We start from the raw sequence: 18489 nt of genomic DNA, 5'->3' as shown, positions 1-18489 counted from the left end.
CGTTCGCATCATATGCACAACGCTAGTCAAGACGGGAAGCTGGCCAAAACTCCAAAGTGTGTGATGCACTGTGCATGTGTGGCCAGCGGCCAACACACCTTGTTCAATTAAGGTCGAAAATTTTGAAACACGCTGCATTGTATCACTCAAAAAACGAGAAGTGCGATCTCAAAATCAACTATTGAATACGGCAAATACATACACAGACAACCTAGATCAATTCTGTGAATTAACTTGCAAAAATGTTCTTTCTCCATCGGTGTTTTCTTGGCATTTTTACGATGTCGGATCTGACCAGTTGACAGTGCACGTGCCTGCAATGCAGAGCCATGCTAGCGCTATCGATCGCATAGCCGTGCACAGACTAGTTACCGCATTTTCACCATGTCTTCTAAATTGGCGCGGCGGGAACTAGTCGTCGCTGCTTTGAGCTGGGTTTACGTTACGCACGTGATTATACTATAGTCAACGTGACATCGAATTGCAAAGTAGTTACATCGCAAAGCGAATTTGTAAAAATAACGGAGGTTTCTTTTGAAAAAATAGCGAATATAAGTAAGAAAACAAATAAATATAAGCATTTTTGGACGCAAAAGGGTTGTTGAGAGGTATTTTGTGAAGACAGAAAAGACAACAGTTTTTTTTTTTATTTATTCAATCATTTTTTTTTTCTTCTTTGAATTGCCGATAAAATTTTTAGGGTCGCAGCCTAAAAAAAAGGTCGGTTTGGTAACCGGAAGCAGAACTATTATTTTTTTGGCCTTAGTTTAAGAGCCGAATTCTTGTCTGGCAACCAATAATTCGAACCTTGTAAAGAAATGATTTAATAACCGAACGTCGATGGATTTGTTTTTGTTCAATATCTCATTCAAAAATGATTACATTATAACTTTTGTATTGCCAGGAAAAGGCAATGAGCAAATCTCGCGATTGTTCGAGGCAAAACTCTTAAATCACCGTTTCTTAATACCCGTATCTTCTGTTTTTACTAATGCAGCAATTTGACCAGCAACAACATTGACAAGCCTTTCGAAATTCCTGAGTCTTTAATGACTTTGTAAGTACATGTATATAACATTAAATATTAAACTGCCTCTGTGTAAATCTTTGTAAATCACTGACACTTTTAAGCATTGACAGAAGATTCTACATAATGCCATCGGTGTCGCATTCTTCAGCTCTGGCAGGGATCATTTTGGTTAAGTTCATGCAAGACTTTCATGCAATACTTCTTGCAACACGAGTACACCTTATTGGGCACTCGCACTCATTCCTATCAAAACACCGTAAATTTGTTAGGGTAAACCCTTTTCAAGTTTATGTGCTTTTCTGAAATGACAATAGCAATGGAAATTCTTTCATCGTTGGCTTGTAGATACGCTAGTGGAAATCAACTGCGAGACATCGACTTGGTAATGAAAAACGGAGTCAAGCTGCTAGCAGCGTGAGTCAATATTAATTGCTAATTTTCAATGATTGTTATATTCGAATAACTGAAATTGAATCTTGTTGTAGTCTATTTCGATTAATTAGCCATTTCACTACGCTCCGACTTTTAAAATATTTGAATTCCTCAAGAGAATCAGTTTGCCAAATGATTTGGTAAAGCACACGCGTTGATCTTATGATTAAATCACTGTAACTGTTAGTTTGACTGCCACAAATTAATGCCATACATTTAAGAACCTATAGACTGGAAAGGTATGGTTTTATGATGTTGTAAAATGTGCAAATAATGATGCACGATGTGTTATATTATAACGAAGCTGTTGCGCTATACCATGCATGGTGCTGCGCAGAGGACTTTGTCATCGCTAAACCGCCTTGATGATTTACGCAAAGAATTAATTTAGATTTCAAATTTTCTGTTCTAGGGATTTCGAAGACAACAGAATAAGAGCGATCAGTAAAAACACCTTTGCAAGATGTACCAAGTTGATGCATTTGTAAGTCCAAACAATTGTTATTTTGGGCGATAATGAGAATGCCACTTTTGTTAAATTTTAAGTCTTCTAAATAACTCGTCCCTGGGCTTACTTTACTTTAAAATCTCGTTTCCAATAGTAACCCATGGGTGGGAAACTTGCGTCCGGCATCCCGATTCAATACCACATGGAAAATCGTCTACTTTGTGTTTCGACTGAAGTGAATTAATGTTCAGTGTGAATTACAACGTCCATTCCTAACAAAATAAATCCTCCCTTTCTATTTTGCTTATTAGGCCCCCCTAAAAATCGCAGGTTTCTGGTTTTGAGCTTGTCCCAAAAGTGGTGCGGCGACGCGTTTTTTTGGTGGTTTTTTTTTGTTTCTTGTTTTTTTCTTCAAATGTCGGCCGGTGCCAGACTAAATTTTGTGCAAAATATATGGGAGTCCAGAGGGGGTAGGGGGATTAAGGGGTTTCCCCCCAAAAAACAAAAAATAATAATAATATTTTGTAAAGACTACATGCCCCTTTCCATTGATATGACCCCTATTTCCCCCAGCGCTTACCCCTAATATCTGTGCCCTTCTTTTGAGTGCGCTTCTTTTTGTCAACAAGTGTCATTTTTGTGCCAGCGCCCTTTACGATTTTCTTAATATATTTTTTTTTTTACTTTTGCGCTCGTTTTGCCCTGAAAAAAGCCATACTGTCCGTCAGTGTGCAGCAAACTCGTCGGTTTTGAACAGCACCCCAATTGTTAGATGTTTCCAGCCCCCCCCCCTAAAAATGACCTTGCTACGCCCCTGCACTAGAAAGCTTCCGCTGGACGTTTCTACCAAAGACCTACGTAACAGAAAGAAGTCAAACTTCGGTTTTATCTCTGGTTTGACTTCGGGTCTAGAATACGTTTTACGCCGACAACGTCAATACCAAATCCAGCATAAGAAACTGTTTCTGATTAGGGTCAAGGAATATATCTACACATATCTTGGAAAGCAAAATATAAATTTAGCCGCAGTTTCATCACAGACTCGAGTCAAGTGAGTTACCCGTTGGGCCAAGACTCAAGTTGGGTCGAGTAAAAAACAAAAAAATGGGTTCACCGTTGCTAAAGGGCGAGACAGAAGTTATTGGGAGCGCACAGTTGACATCGGGGGGACCCCGGTTTGTCTCATACTAGTTTGTTTCAGCACCGACAAAGTTCCAATTCACAAACTTAATGATTATTACTTAGCACAAAACTTTTGAGTGTAAAATTGCATTGAAACCTTTGAAAATACAGAACCATGAATGTTGAATATTTAGTTCATGAATATAAAAATGATTTTACACAAATTTGACATTATTTAATCAAACGACATACGATTCATTCCCAACTGAAAGTAACGTTCCCCCGTGCTCTTCGATTAAATATCATATTTTTCTATTAATACATTTTGAGCTGTATGTTTATATTAACACCAAAACCACTATTTTTTAATTTCCTTTTTGGAACCCTCTGGACGCAAAACAGATCCGCTTTGCTAGCAAACTGGCTCCCAGTCTTTATCTTTATTCCAAATGTTGGCCGGTAACCAGCCTACCCTGCCACAACGGCATTATTGACTGGCAGCCAATAATTTGAACGTGTAAACAAATAATTCAATATCTAAACATTGGCCGATTAGTTTCGGTCGATGTCTCATTAAAAAGTGAATAACATTATGGCCAGAAAAAAATATCAATTTACAAAAGGAATCTATTTTTGAGACGGAAGTCGAAAAAAGCTAGGGGAACGCATCCTTATGACCAAAAAACCCCTTTTTTACAGGTATTTAAACTCGAATGATTTGACTAGTATAGGAGCGGACGCATTCAAGAGTTGCACCAACCTTCAACATTTGTGAGTATATAAAACGAATATGCTTTTTTTTTCAAAAACAAATATCGCAAAACAAAATAGAGAAAATGTTTAAGCAAAGTTTTTGATTTGTCGTGGGAGAACCTGTTGACATCATGGATATTTCATCCTTTGACCCCATTTTGGAACTGTATGACGTGCTTGGCTAATTTGTGGTTGGTTTGACTGTAAATGCCATCCTTCAAACAATTACACAAAAGATGAACATTCAGTAGAAAAAAAATGACACTTTAGGCCAAGGAAAAAAGAAAAACATGTTTAGCGTCCTGCTCTTTGAAAAAAAAAAAAGGAGGAGGCCCCTTTGTTTTTCTTCCAAAATGGCCGCCCGACCGGGCTATTTTTCAAGATGGCCGACAGCTTCTTCTTGTTTAAATGGCCACCTCTTGGACTTAGAAATGACATACCAGCTTTATATGGGCTAGATGCAACAGACAAAGAGGGAAAAATGATGTCACTGTTGAAAATTTATCAGTTTTCGTGTTTAAAAAAAATGAGGCGGCCTCGAAAAAGGAAGTGGGGTGTTCGAATACTGCAAAAGATCATGTCCTTGGGTTGGTTTAAATGACAGCTTAAGGCGATGTAAATAGGCCGTGGGTGTGGGCGATTGAGGGCGTCTTCCTATGCAACCCTCGATCACGCGCTCAAATCCATGGCGTATTGCATAATGACTGGGTCCAAAGCAAAGATGAGGAACGTGACTTGGACCATAATGTCTTTCCATTGAATGAATGAAAGAATGAATGAATGAATGTATAATTATATGAAAGTGAAACATCTGCAATATGAAGATTAGCTGTGAAACAGAGCTATATTGTTCACTGGAATGTTTTGGTTCAATCAGATCCCTGGAGAGAAACAAGATATCAACCATATCAGCAAAGGAATTGACTGGCCCGAAGTTCATCGAGACCTTGTAAGTTTTTTTGTTTCGTTCTGTAACTCATGATCACTTTGTTCAAGCAACGAGTACATGTAATACACAAGAAACAAGTTATGATAAATGCAGGCATGGATTCTAACGAGTGTTTGGGTTGGCCACGTCAGCATCAGGTTTGTATTTTGCTATAATTTGCCGTTTCACATGACGTTACATGCCCTACATTAAAATTCGAGTTCCTGTTTCTTTTCTTTCCTTTTTTTCGTAGGAAAATTTCAGGAAATCATTTGAAGGAACTCGGCCCGGATACTTTTGAAGGACTACAGATACAAGAATTGTAAGAAACACTGAACGCACGGTGGACTACGGGCTCAGTGCGCGGAATAGCGTTGCTTATCTAGTGTGCGGTATGCGCGCAAATGCATGCGGCAAGTGGCATATAATTTATGTGCCATTTGACTTTTCCGCTCCGTTCACAAGTACCTCCTCACTGCCAAAAAAAGTACAGTTGGGGGTGACCGACCGACGCCATCTTGCCTGACTGCAATTTTGCCGCGACGCGGGGCCGTACGTACCACTGTGTGTCATAGTACAAATCCCCTGGTGTACGTGCGTCACACACAAGGGACGATGCGCGTCAACCAGCTAAATGTCCCGCCCATGGAACGTCGTTGCTAGGTAAAAGGGCGCCCTCTTTGTTGGCGCACGGAGCCCATAGGTTCCAAAACACGCGCACCGCATAATTATGCCGAACAGATGTGACCTGCACGTGATATACGTGAGCGTTGCGCCACCCGATTTTATTAGCCAAAATATATTTAGCCAAAATTGCACAAAGGATGTATTTTTTAAGTCTTTGATAGCTTTTGTTGGTAATTTTGTATTTTCTACAATCCAATGATATGGTTTGAAACATTGAGAACTACATGTATTCTTTATTTAAACGACAATAACCTTACATTTTTGCCAACCCGTGTACAAAGTTACGTATTATTTACGCGTTTGGCATTACAGATGGATACGAAGCAACGATTTGCAACTGTTAAGGGCACACACCTTTGGTATCGTCCCCAAGCTCAGCTGGATGTGAGTATGCATGTTAGTCTGAATAATTACTCTAAGAAGAAAAGTCTTTGAAGAACGATGGTTATTATGGTCGTTCCCTGCCGAACATTACAAACGCAAAAAAAAATGCTAAAATGTTCGCTCTATAATATAATTTTTAGAATTAACTGAAAACAATCGAAAAAAAATATGAGTAAATATCGAAGGTATAAAAGGTTATCGTTTGAATCGGATAGTACAAATAACTCTGACAATTGGCTTATATGCACACAATTTGCCTTTAAAGTTGGTATACGTGTTTTGGGGTGTGACACGTCGAAAATACAATATTATTATGAATAACATTAAACACCACACATAACAAGCATACGTACATGTACGTATACGTGTGAGCTGTGTACAGACTAACTGTACATGGTGTGCATGTACACACGTGCATGTACATGGACATTATTAAAACTAGACCTGGAAAACTACGGGTTTTACCAACCTCTGAGAGGAAAAGACGCAAAAGTAGCAGATATTCTGATGGAACGTAGGATCTATGCGGCTGCACGTAGGTCTACAATGACCGCGGAGCAGTGTCCCAGAACGGCCGCGAAAATAGTATGCTCAAAATGTGTCCTCAATTTTCATTGTTTGCAGAACGTTAGACGTCAATAGAATTCCCGAGATTCCAACCAGTTTGTTTGTGGATCCTTCGAACAAACAGCATAGAAAAGAAATCCAAACATTGTGAGTAATACTATCAAAATATCATGACCTACAATTAAGTTGGGTCATCCCAATTTAAAATATCATAAGCTGCCTGATGTCTGTCTGTCTAGCTGATGTCTGTCTGTCTGTCTGTGTGTCACGATTGTTGTAAAAGGCTTAATTTAAGAGTGTGCGCAAGCACATAATGTAATGGTTAAAGGAGAGGCTTGGTTATTGTATGAAAGTTATTATTCTGGTATACATGTTATGCTCCGATTTCACTGTCCTCTAAAAAAAATGATGAATTTGTTTTGTTTGGCTTTTATGCCAAATGTATTTCTTTCAGACTTTTAGTAGTTAAATAATACAGCAACTCTCTAAAACTATATTTGAGACTTTAAGTAGTTAAATATCACAACATTGTCTCTTTGTAAACACTCCAAAATGTATATGCATTTCGAAACCTGTCTGTATAATAAACCCCTTCTCAAAATAATACGTGGGCGCACTGACCAGCTAGCAGGATGTCGCGAGAACGCTAGTTGTGAAAAAACCTTAAGTTTATGGGTTTTTTGGTGGCTTTTTCTATAGGTATTTGAGACGGAGTACCACAACATTTGAAAAGACGGTTTTAAGTTATAACTTCCAATTGGTTTATCCGAAAACAATTTAATTGTTTAAATAATGTGTTTGTTTTGTCTAAATAATGTGTTTGTTTTGTCTCACATGCTCTTCAGTTCCTTTGCTGGTAACGCAGTAAGCCGAGTTGTCATTGGAGCTTTTAATGGTGTTAAGAAGTTCAACAAGTTGTGAGTAAACTTCATCAAAAACGTATTATATACAACATAAAACATGCTTTTTTTCCCCAAGTTTATGAGGGCAGTGTTATAACATTAGGCATTTGGGTTCAACGGTTTCAATATTAGACAACTACAGAGATGCACTGTTAGTAGCTTTGAAACCCATTTCACATCTTTGTCAAACTGTATTAGGGAAATGCAGAGCAATCACCTAACGACTCTACCAGAGGGTTTGTTTGAACCGACAACTGAAATCATGGAGTTGTAAGTGCATTACATTTCATCTTATTCATGTTTGCATATCGCCGTTTCCGTGCAACAAGGTCGTATCTAGTAAAATGGCGTGAGACGTCGTGTGCGTGAAACGCGAGTTTTCAAGGTAGTATCTCGCTTAAAACAACCCGGATGTGCAAAAGTCAAATGGACGTCGCGATACACGAGTTACGACCTCGTTGCACTGACGCGACGATATGTCGTAATGACGCTCAGTATATATATAAAAAATAAAAAAAATAATCGATCATTAATTTAAAAAAAAGCAACATTTCGTTTTATTAATAAAGGACCTTGTGGTCTTTGTTCACTGGAGGACCTGGCCATATTAAACAATCAATCCAACGAGATTCGTTATCATAACGAATATTATAGTCTTTTAAAAAGACTATCACCAACATGTAATAATTAGAGGGTCATCCATTTCCATATATACCCTGCAGGTTTTTAGCGGATAACGACATAGTTTTTCTACCAGAGAATCTGCTAGTCAACGCAACTTTAACCGACATGCTGTAAGAGTTTTGACAGACTATGTTTTATTGTCTCAATCACCACACTTAAACACAAGTCAATCTTGTAGCATCACAGATGAGTATTTTCCTTTTTTGGCTACAATGCAAAGAAAAGAATTCGGTCCTTTGAAAAAAGAGGTGAGAGACTGTTTTAGACTCTGTGTTTTTTGTTTGATAGAATAACCATTAACGCATGAGTGGAGGGGGGGGGGAGGGGCTCAAATGTCTACTTTAGTTGCTAACTGTTTAATTTTTGGTGCAGTACTTGTAACAGTCCAAATAAATGACCCAATTTGAGATTTGGCAATTGTTTGGTATAGTATTTATGCACAGCCAAGATTCTAGTAGTCCTTTCCTAAGGCTTAAGGTTTTTATTTTCCATGTGTGATAATAATCGGGTGCATTTATCGCAATTCTAAACCCATCCCCTATCCCTCTGAAAAAAAAAAAAACTCTGAAGAAAACAGTGCATCTTCACTATGTCTGACCTACATTGCTGACTCACTTGACCATTTGAAGGTTGGTTTGAATTGTGCAAAGGCTTGACTTTCCCATTTTTCAATTTTCACATTTTGAAGTGACATTAGCTCCAATCGTCTCCCATCCATCCCTGATGGCTTATTTCGCAATCAGACCAAGCTAAGGAGACTCTTTATCCAACGCAATCAAATCAGGGTCCTCAACAGAGAGATGTTCAAGGATCTTGACTCTCTGGAATTTCTGTGAGTTCTTGTCCTTTTTATTTGTTATCAGTTTTAAATTCAAAGTTTAAATCATTTTTGAGATATTAGCCGCTCACAAGTCACAAGTCCGGCTGCGAGAATTATATGCATGAGGAGAGGGCGCCCTCTGTTGGTCCTGCCAAAGGGAACAAATCGCTTGGGCCTCATATTTTTTTCCCGTGGGTGGGTGAAGCCATTCATGAATAATTCAGTGGTTTCGACAGAATCACTGCAAGAAACATGGTTCTTGGACTTTTTTACGATTAAATATAAAATTATAATTACCCCAACCACAAATTGGAAAAGAAACACAGTAGATGATAAATGGCCATCGGTGGAGTTAAAGCTATAGTCCATCATTTGCAGCCATCCGAAAAGTAACTGGCGTAATTATTGTTGAAAAACAAACTTAGTTGAAAGATAGTAAGGAGACTTAACTCCCTGTGAAATTATTCTTTCCGGGACGCTGTCATTTTGAAGTAATCAACGAAAGAAGGCATTTCCAACGGTGATTCTTAAGAAGCACCGTAGGAAAATTTAAATTAGTAGTTCGTTTTGTTATTCAGCGCAGCGCGCGCAAGTATTGGAACGACGCACACGCGCGCGCGGTTGTTATAATTCGTCGGATCAGTGCGCGACGTCGCGTATAGCTGCAATTCAAAACATGATTCAGTAACTTTTGATTTGAAATTGAGATCTTAGATGCTGTTTTTCTCGGAATGTACAGCTGAAGCTTAGCTGAAACTTTAGTATCCTTTATTAGATTTTGAACGCTTTTGTTGCTTCAAACGAACAAAATGCACAAATTACAAATGATGGACTACAGCTTTAAACCAGGGATCCCTCCGTCCATTGTTTTGTCCACCATCCACTAGGCCACTGAAGGCTTGGCGACAGTCGTTCTTTAAATGCTTTAATATAACTGGTTGACTAAATAATAACGATGACGTGTCATTGTTTTCTTATGAATTAACATAATTTTCCCATCGAAAAACTACTGAATTATTCATGTTATTGCCTCTCAAGGCTACAAAAACAAAATCGAGTCCTGGTGGCCCTTGCAAAGTTTCCTTTGCGAAAATCAAGTTGGGTTTCTCATAACAATGGTTCATTATGCTCTCGTGTAGTGACAAAGGGTTTAATTGCCCGCCAGTGTCCCATCCAGTGACGTATCCAGAGGGGAGGGGGGCACTTTCATTTTTTTGTGAAAGATATTTTAGATTATATATATATTTTTTTTTGACATGAAAAACCAGAAAGAAAACCAAGCTCCAAAACCATTATAATGCGCCGTGAAAAGCGGCATAATTATGTTTGCAGTATGCATAAAAAGGTCAGTTTTGAAGAGCGCCCCCATGTGGAAGAAGGAATACAGCCCCCCCCCCCCCCCGGGGGGGGAGGAAGAGAGGAAAATAGGCAACATTTCGGCGCGGAAGTGCGAGTGCGGTCCCCCCCCCCCCTACACACACACACACACACACACCCAGACTTGTTTCACATACCTAGTGTGGACTTTCCTTTCTTTTCGTGTAGTTAAGGAACACCAGTGGAAAAACTCATTTTTCTCAAACTGTGAAAACTCTTACAACCCAATTTTTTTTCAATGATTCCCTTTAGTGTTTCTCTTCATTCTGCTACAGATAAACCTAACCCAAAAATGCCTCTAAAACTGTTTTCCAGAAATGGGGAAACACTGTGTGGACGTGGGCAAGTCCACACTTCGTCGCTGCTACCTACATTATGTGGACGTCTTTTGTTCGGAAGTCCACACTGCGTATGTAAGACAAGCTCATCAATGGATACGCCACTGGTCCCATCATTAGGGGCCTATCATTTACAAAATACACTGTTTACAAGCAACCAAACTGCAATTCTTGTTATATTTCTATAGATTCGCATTTGACAATCCTGTCACTGAGATACAAGACTGGCTTTTTTACAACACCCAGCTCACGAATTTGTAAGTACATGTACATGCATCAACAATCACTCGTTTAGTGATCCTATACGCCGTACAAGTGTGACATCAAGCGGGGTCATCTTCCATAGTGATTGGTCTAAGCAATGTGTGTTTAGACCACAGACATATAAACGCATAGACCGCCAGGTCCCATTCGAAACTACACGCGCATTCCGTGATTTCGCGGCGCCCGACTAAAATCCCAAACTATGGGCAAATCCACCACTCGGTATAGGGATTTTACACACACCCAAACAATTCCATTAAAACAATTCTATGAACTTATTTTTCGATTGTAAAAAAACAACACTTTTTTAGCTAAAAAAAATGCTTTGTATGTAAATGTATGTAGTGTCCTAAGCGCGTATCTGCATTGAACGCCCGTCGAGCGGACATGCTAATGTCAACAAGCGTTTTGCCCATACTTTTTCGAATCACGGTTTTACGCGCACGACTGGCGGTCTATGCGTTTATATGTCTGTGCTTTACACCCATTACCCAGGCAACGCGCGACCTCGGCGGCGTATGACGTAACCACTTCGATCCATGGCGCTAAGAACCGTAATGAAATGTTGACCAATCACACCTTGGATATGTGACATTGCGTGCACTTAAATTACATAACGCGAGCGTCCGAAACATGCAGTTTTGTATGGACATTGCAAAAAGGCACTGGAGACGCAAGCAACGTTGCCCACGTACGTAGTGGGCGGGGCCTACTGGATCTGCAAATCCATTAATGTCCACAACATTCTTAATGCTCGATCGAGATATGGTATTAACTTGGGCTTCTGCTTGCAAACTTAGAACAATATTCTTCATTTTCAATTTGTATGTTAGATACATGTTCCAAAACAATCTTTCATCGATTGGAAAGAGGCCATTTGCCACCGTCAATAACACAATCAAACAGGTGTAAGTACATTCATCATTCAATTTTTTCTAATTTGTTTGCTTCCTTGAAAAGAGCCAAGTATATGCGTACCATCTTATGAATACACGTGCACCACCATTGATGAATACATGTACACCACCATCATACATACATGTATTCCACCAGTTGTTTTTTCATAGCATGCACTTTTGGTTTCTGCGTAGATACGGGCCCCTCAAAATAATACCATGAAAAAATAGTGCAGGAACAACCTTTAATACGGCAGAAGATTGCGATATCATTGTGAAGTCCTGGTTTGTAGATTAGCGTTTTATTTGCTTGTCCCAATCACATACTATTCGAATAATTATTTCATTTTTAACTTTAAGGCAGGAATGTACATTTCGCTAATTTTCCAGGTGTGATAACACACTCTTGGTCAAGTATGGATTGATTCGTGAAGTTCCCTCACTTGTGTCATATCGTAGGAAACTAGATGCTTTAATGCTTTTCCGATTTTTCCCAGATCGTTGTATAACAGTCATTTGACAACTATTTCCGATGTCGTTTGGCAAGATTTGGGTTCCAACGCCTATGTGTAAGTTACAGTTTACTTTTTATATATCTCTATTTGAATTACCGTGCCGCCAAAATCGAAATTATTAGTAATTGCTCTTTATGCTTTACCCTTTTTAAAGATATCTAAGCCTTGTTTTGTTTGTATGTATATCACACTTATTTAACGTAACTATATTTTGTTTTGATTGTACTGCTATAGGTTTACACATTGTCGAGTTTCAAGCCGAATCGCCACGAATAGCAATTCTTGAGTAAATGGGGGAATGGTTCTTGGCTGCCTCGGGATGATTCCGTTTGCTCGGTGAAAGATCGTTAAAAATCGAGAAGTGCCCAAACAAATCTGAACATGTTCAAAATTGTCGGGGTGATTCGGGAACTTATTTCAATTCTTGGTTTATTCTTGTTGAATTCATAACTTATTCGGGAATGTGTATACCTAGCATAATATCTTAGCTAAACAACCACGATTTACCTCATAAGTATTCTACGTGCTTCAATTAACTTCTTGTTTATTTCATATAGAAATCTTTGGACTTTACTGGATGATTTTTGTCTTCTTCTTCTTCTTTGCATTTAACATTTTGTCAATTTCTTTTGAAATTTGTTGTTGGTTTTCGTATGCATTGATTAATTTTCTGTGCTGTCGTTAGTTACTGTTTATTTCAGTATTTTAATATTTATTATTTTTTATTACCATTCCTATCTTTTACGTATTTGGTTTGATTTTGTTTGGGTTTTTTTTTTTTTTTTTTGTTGTGTCTTGAAGTCTTTGTTTTTTAATTGGTAGATTTTTTCTGCAAGCTTTTACTTTTTTTTAATTCTTAATTTCGTAATATTTATTTAAAATATGTTTTGTTTTCATTTTGTTAAATTAAATAAATTTTGTATTCACACCCCAATATTTTACATATTTGCATTTTGTTTCCTCATTCTAGCTTTTACTTAATGTTCTAAGTGATTTCACATCATGTTTTTCTTTTTATTTCATTTTATTCTAATCAGGGCCCTCAGTAATAGCAGTTTTTAACTGTCTAAATAAAACTATAAATAAATAAATAAATAAATAAATAAAGTAAAGACTTTGCCCAACAACTGTTACTTAGAGTTGTTCAGAACATAGTACAATTTCATCTGTTCTTTTATTCCCAGGGCTGTTGATAATACCATTCAGTTTGCGCCTGCCACAAACCGGACTGACCTGAAAATGTAAGGATCTTTCACGATTCTCATGGTGTAACTGTGACTTGCTGATTTCTGATTAAGTAGCCGCAATGACAGAATAAAGAATTTGTATTAAACGCACCTCTCATTTTGCATTGGCACATAGTACCGTTAACAGATACCGTATATGCCTACCGTTGAATTTGTTTTACTTTTGTACCTTCGAATTCCAGTGAGTTGGTTGGTGATGGGTTCGCCCTACCGATACGTGTATCAAAGACAATGGCAGGACTCTTCAATGATTCTGGATTCACCTGCTCAAAAACTGGCTTCAAAGTTCTTCCGTGGCGATGTGTGCCCTGTGCACAGGGGTATTATGGAGATCCGCAGAATAGTGTGTGTAAAGCATGCCCACCAGGTACTATCAATGTAGGTTTCATTCGCTAAGAGCATATTGTATTTGTGAACTCCTCTTTAAAAGTTCGTGTCATCTAATATCTGCTTAAAGAAAGGTATGCGAGGTGGCACCATAGAGCTATATTAAATGTAATATAGCTCTATGGTCGCACCATGCTCGAGCGCAGGCAATCCGCACGCATGATGTCCATGCACACCATGTGCGCACTCGCTGTTTCTTTTTCTTCCACCAATGGGGTTGTCAAAATACACGCCGGCCTCAAATTAACGCGCAGTCTCGACTCAATGGGATGCGCTGGAAACCAACTTATGGCGCAGCAAGATCGTTCCCATGGTTGATTGATACAAACCGTGAAGTCGAAGGCAAGTGTCGGATGACATTGATTTTTTTTTTTTCAGTTACCAGCTTTAATGGAAGCATTGTCGTTGAATCGTAGGAGGTTTTTACCAAATCAAGACTGGACAAGTAGCAGACAAATCGCAGCCCATCAACTGTAAAAAGTGCAACAATGGAACCTACGTCACCCCAGCTGCTCACCCTGGTATCAGCCCTGCAGATTGCACCGTGTGTCCTACAGGTACCAATAAAAGTCTCCATGCAGGGTTCCGCGCATGCTCATGTCTTGATAAGTATTACCGTAAAGATCGGTTTGGTGAGTGTTATCGTTGCCCAGACGAAGGTCTTAACTGTTCAGGGGAGTATCAACACCTCTTACCTGGATTCTGGTGGACTTGGAACTGGGGCTCAAACGACAACTACAAAGCATATCGGCGTTTTGTTGTAAACATGAGCAGCAGAAACGATTCTTACAATAGTAGCACGCAGCATTTTAGGGGAGTGTTGCCTAAGGTACATCCGTGTCCACGTAAGGAGTCCTGCTTGAATGAAGGTGATGGTATCAATGTCACTTGTGAGGTTGGTTATGAAGGTTGGCTTTGCTCTGAATGCAGTGTGGGGTACTACGCGTGGTTTGATAGCTGTCATGTGTGCCCAAAGTGGTGGTGGTTCTTACTTGAAGTCGTTCTGTTGCTGGTCGTCTTGGCAGTGGTAATACTCGTCATCGCTTGGGATGTGCGGAGAAACCAGAGAAAAGGACGGTCAGCCATTGATGTGATCTTTGCTAGGGGGAAAATCTTGCTGGGATTCTATCAGGTGATGGGCGAGATATTCTCTGCCCTTAATGAGATTCCCTGGCCGAATATTCTGACCAAGTTTGGGTCATTTTTGAGACTACTGGAGATGAATATTGTCCAACTGGTTATCAGTCCCCGCTGCTACTTTCCAGACTTCACCTACCGCAATGTGTACATTGAGTATTTGTTTGGGATGAGCTTAGTTGCGTTCGTTGTGTTGGCAGCATTGTGTTTCTATTGGGTTTCTAAGTGCTACTTTGCGGTCAAGAAATGCACTGTTGAAGAGCGTGTCAAGGTTTTGTCAACTACAAGGCAGAAATGTTACCTGTTTGTTGTCATGCTTCTCTTTGTGTCATATCCTGGCCTGTCCGGTGTTATCTTCACCCTCTTGCCTTCTGGCTGCGACCTGTTCTATCTAGATGAGAACGAGACATACAATGCTACGAGACTTCGATCCGATTACTCTATCGACTGTCAAGACGAGCAGCATGTTCATTTCAACCATGCTGCCGAAGTTTCTCTCTGTTATGTTGTTGGCTTTCCGTCCTTGCTGTTTGTATTTCTGTGGAGAAGCAACAGACAAGACAAGAGGAAGAATTCGGAGGAGCAGCCTTTGCTTGAATCGGCAGTAGATGATCCGAGTTACTGCAGCATTAATGATCCAACTTTGCCACCAAGAAATGAAGATGATTCCTCACTTAATCAATCAGGCATCAACCTCCTAAATCCCATACAGCAAAGTCAGGCGGACATCAGCTGGAAAAGTTTCCTCAGTGGAAACTACAAAGCAGAGTTCTGGTATTGGGAAATTGTTGAGCTCTCTCGCAAGATAATTCAAACGCTGTTTGTGCTGCTGTACGGCCCAGATGATCACTTCACCATGTTTGCAACCATCGCCATATCTGTTGGGTTCCTGCTCCTACATGCATATGTGAGACCGATGAAAGATGCCACCGATAACCGTCTACAGATGTGTTCCCTTGCAACCATCTTCCTGAATCTCCTGGCAGCTTCCTTGCTCCTGTCTCCTGCTGGAGGTGGCACAGAGAGAACCGAAGTCCTTGCGGCTATCCTAGTTCTGATGAACTTCAGCATCATTGTGTTTGTCATAGGTACGCATTTACTAAATCAATCATCTTGATTGTTGTAGACAGTTCATTTGTGCAATTTGCACGGTGCTTAAGACCAAATTTGACAGAAACTGTGATCACCTGACCAAGAGTCATGATGTAATTGGTCAATGAGCACTATTTGATTGACAGTTGGGACGGGGCTATTAGAATCAGTAACAATTTCACAGTTTGGGTTTCTTTGTATACAGTGAGTCTTCTCTGGATTGTGATGAAATCACTGTGGCGCCGTGGGTGCTGTAGCAGTATGGCAGCATGCATTGCTAAAGCCTGTTGCTGGTGCTATCGACACGAGTCATTGGACAGGGAAGGCAGCGACATTCATCTCATTATGACCAGCGTGAGTAATCATTCGCTTGATGTTGACGAAGACTATGCGGAAAGGCCTTTCGAAGAAATCATATCAGAACATTATCACAAGGTTGAGTAAAAATAATTAATACTTGTTCAAAATTAAAAGGCCAATCAGATATATCAATAATATTGGATTTACCTATATAGTCAAGCACTTATTTAGAATGGAGGCAAAATAGGTTAGAAAAGATGTTGAATGTTGGGGGCATGTATGAGCTTCAAATTACTTTGTTGTAGTTTCGGTACAGATCAGCTTGAATATTTGCAATGGGAGTTCACAATATGTTAAGTTAATTTTATTTGTGGATTTTCGTAAATCATCAGAAATTTCCTTGAGATAGGTGAATTGTAAATAAATATGCACGGACAGAAAATGGTCACATTTTGATAAATTCAAGATCCTGTAAGTCTGGTTGCCTTCTGTTTGCATCAACAACTTGTAAATATGTATCTATAAATATTTTCAAATGTACAAAAATATGGACCAGAGAACAATGTAGATTTGCTTTATAGCTATTTTATCCCCATTCTCTTTTCAAAGATCTGATGAATTTCGTAACTAAAGCTCTGCTTTGTATGAAAGACTTTTCCGAGGTCATTATTTGGCCAATGGTATCTAGAAGATCGATGATCAGTTAACTTAGATTATGTGAGCAGAGGAGTACCTCAATGTGTTTCTTTGAAGGCAAATCATCATTCTTAAGTTAAAAACCTCTTAAACAAGCTGGTTTTTTTTCAAGATCTTCCTTGGTTTTATGAAATGAATTGTAACAATGCACACATCTCTCAATGGCCTTCAATACCAGCAGTTGTTCATCTTTCTTGCTTCTTCTGGACGTCCAGTCTTCTTCAGTTGTGTAGGTGTACATGACATCACTGTAATGTAAGTCACATTATAATAATTATATTGATGTAAATATAGCAGACAATTGCACAAGTAAACTTAAATAAGCACATCACAGATTGAACAAATAGGTAGGCTCAAATGTATTTAAGGTAATCAATCCAAGCACTTCATAGGTCAGAAAAGAATACAAATCCTGCTTTACTCACGCCGTACCATAAAAAACCAGAAGCAGTTTCCTGTTGAGTATATTTACCTTGACAATACAAAAATGTAAAGAGCCTCAGAGGGTTTCTTTTGACCATTCAGAATTATTGCTATATTGTTGTAAGCTTTGGTCTTGACTTCTTGTAGGCTGTCTCTGATTGGCTATTGCCTTCTTGTTTTCCCTTCGTGTGTGCCTGTAGGGAAATGGATGAGTTGCTTACTTTCTGAAGTATACGCCGTCATTTATGAAATAAAATTTATTTTATAACTCACGTTTCTTTTTAGTTTCTACATTTAGTTTTCAGTGTCATTGTCATTGCCCAATAATAATCACTTCACTCGCCATAGCCATGCGCGTCGGTAAAATTAAACTTTTTTTTTTTCAATGTAAGATGATGTCATAAAACTGCCAAACTCACTGGTTCGACTGGAATCCTGCTGATGCACAATTTTAACGTGTTTTAGACGGGGTTACGATCGAGTATAGGCTTTATGTGGCCTTTCTGGGCTCCCATATATTTTGCACTGAACAGTCGGGCACCATTTGCAGAGATGTGATGGGGATCGAAGGGTCATTATCTGCAACATCAGTCGACAAGAAGAAATTAAGTAGGGGAAAAAAGAAAAGCCGCTTCGCTGTCGCTGCACCACTTTTGGGGCAAGCTCCATACCAGAAACCGAAGACTGTTTTGTCCTAAGGGATGAAGTCAGGAACACATGATTAATCGTTCTGCTGGTACATGGTCCATTGAAAAAAAAAGAAGTTCATGCACATCATGATACAAGTAATTGGTTCAAATGAAATTTGGTAAATTTAGAACTTTCTCACCTTTTTTTAAAATCGTGTCTTACTGTTAGGTATGTTTTACAAGTATACTTCGGTTTAAAGAAGTTCAATAAAAATCCCCAAATCCTACTGCAGAACTAGTGACATTGAGTGTACAAGTATTCAAGGAGTCTGTTTTAGTTGCTTACTCCCTCTTTCCGTTCATTTCATTAAGAACAACTTGCCAAACAAAAATCATTTCTTTCTCAGCATTGACACATACTTATTATTTAT

General features: G+C 39.1%; 1 protein-coding gene across 1 annotated transcript; it reads left to right on the top strand.

Annotated features, from left to right (window-relative positions):
* The first annotated feature begins 1346 nt into the window (after window positions 1-1346).
* LOC119730658 lies at window positions 1347-16035 on the top strand. Its single transcript, XM_038203648.1, has 18 exons — window positions 1347-1444; window positions 1875-1946; window positions 3732-3803; window positions 4663-4734; window positions 4967-5035; window positions 5713-5784; window positions 6409-6498; window positions 7197-7268; window positions 7452-7523; window positions 7976-8047; window positions 8626-8769; window positions 10090-10102; window positions 10593-10729; window positions 11570-11644; window positions 12130-12201; window positions 13332-13388; window positions 13577-13761; window positions 14198-16035. The coding sequence occupies exons 1-18, from the start codon at window positions 1347-1349 to the stop codon at window positions 16033-16035; spliced, it is 3282 nt and encodes a 1093-aa protein (XP_038059576.1).
* Window positions 16036-18489: the final 2454 nt, after the last annotated feature.

Source organism: Patiria miniata, unplaced genomic scaffold (genome assembly GCF_015706575.1).
Source record: "Patiria miniata isolate m_02_andy unplaced genomic scaffold, ASM1570657v1 HiC_scaffold_22, whole genome shotgun sequence".
Taxonomy (NCBI): Eukaryota; Metazoa; Echinodermata; class Asteroidea; order Valvatida; family Asterinidae; genus Patiria; species Patiria miniata.
The sequence above is the reverse complement of the archived record's forward strand: the minus strand, read 5'-3'. Positions and strand labels throughout refer to the sequence as shown.

Bases quoted from the DNA above. Each gene is read 5' to 3' on its own strand.
- LOC119730658 (XM_038203648.1), top strand. From the start codon at position 1,347: ATGGAAATTCTTTCATCGTTGGCTTGTAGATACGCTAGTGGAAATCAA. The intron at 6,499-7,196 runs GTGAGTAATACT...CATGCTCTTCAG, and splicing joins AGAAAAGAAATCCAAACATT to TTCCTTTGCTGGTAACGCAG. The intron at 12,202-13,331 runs GTAAGTTACAGT...TTTTATTCCCAG, and splicing joins TTGGGTTCCAACGCCTATGT to GGCTGTTGATAATACCATTC.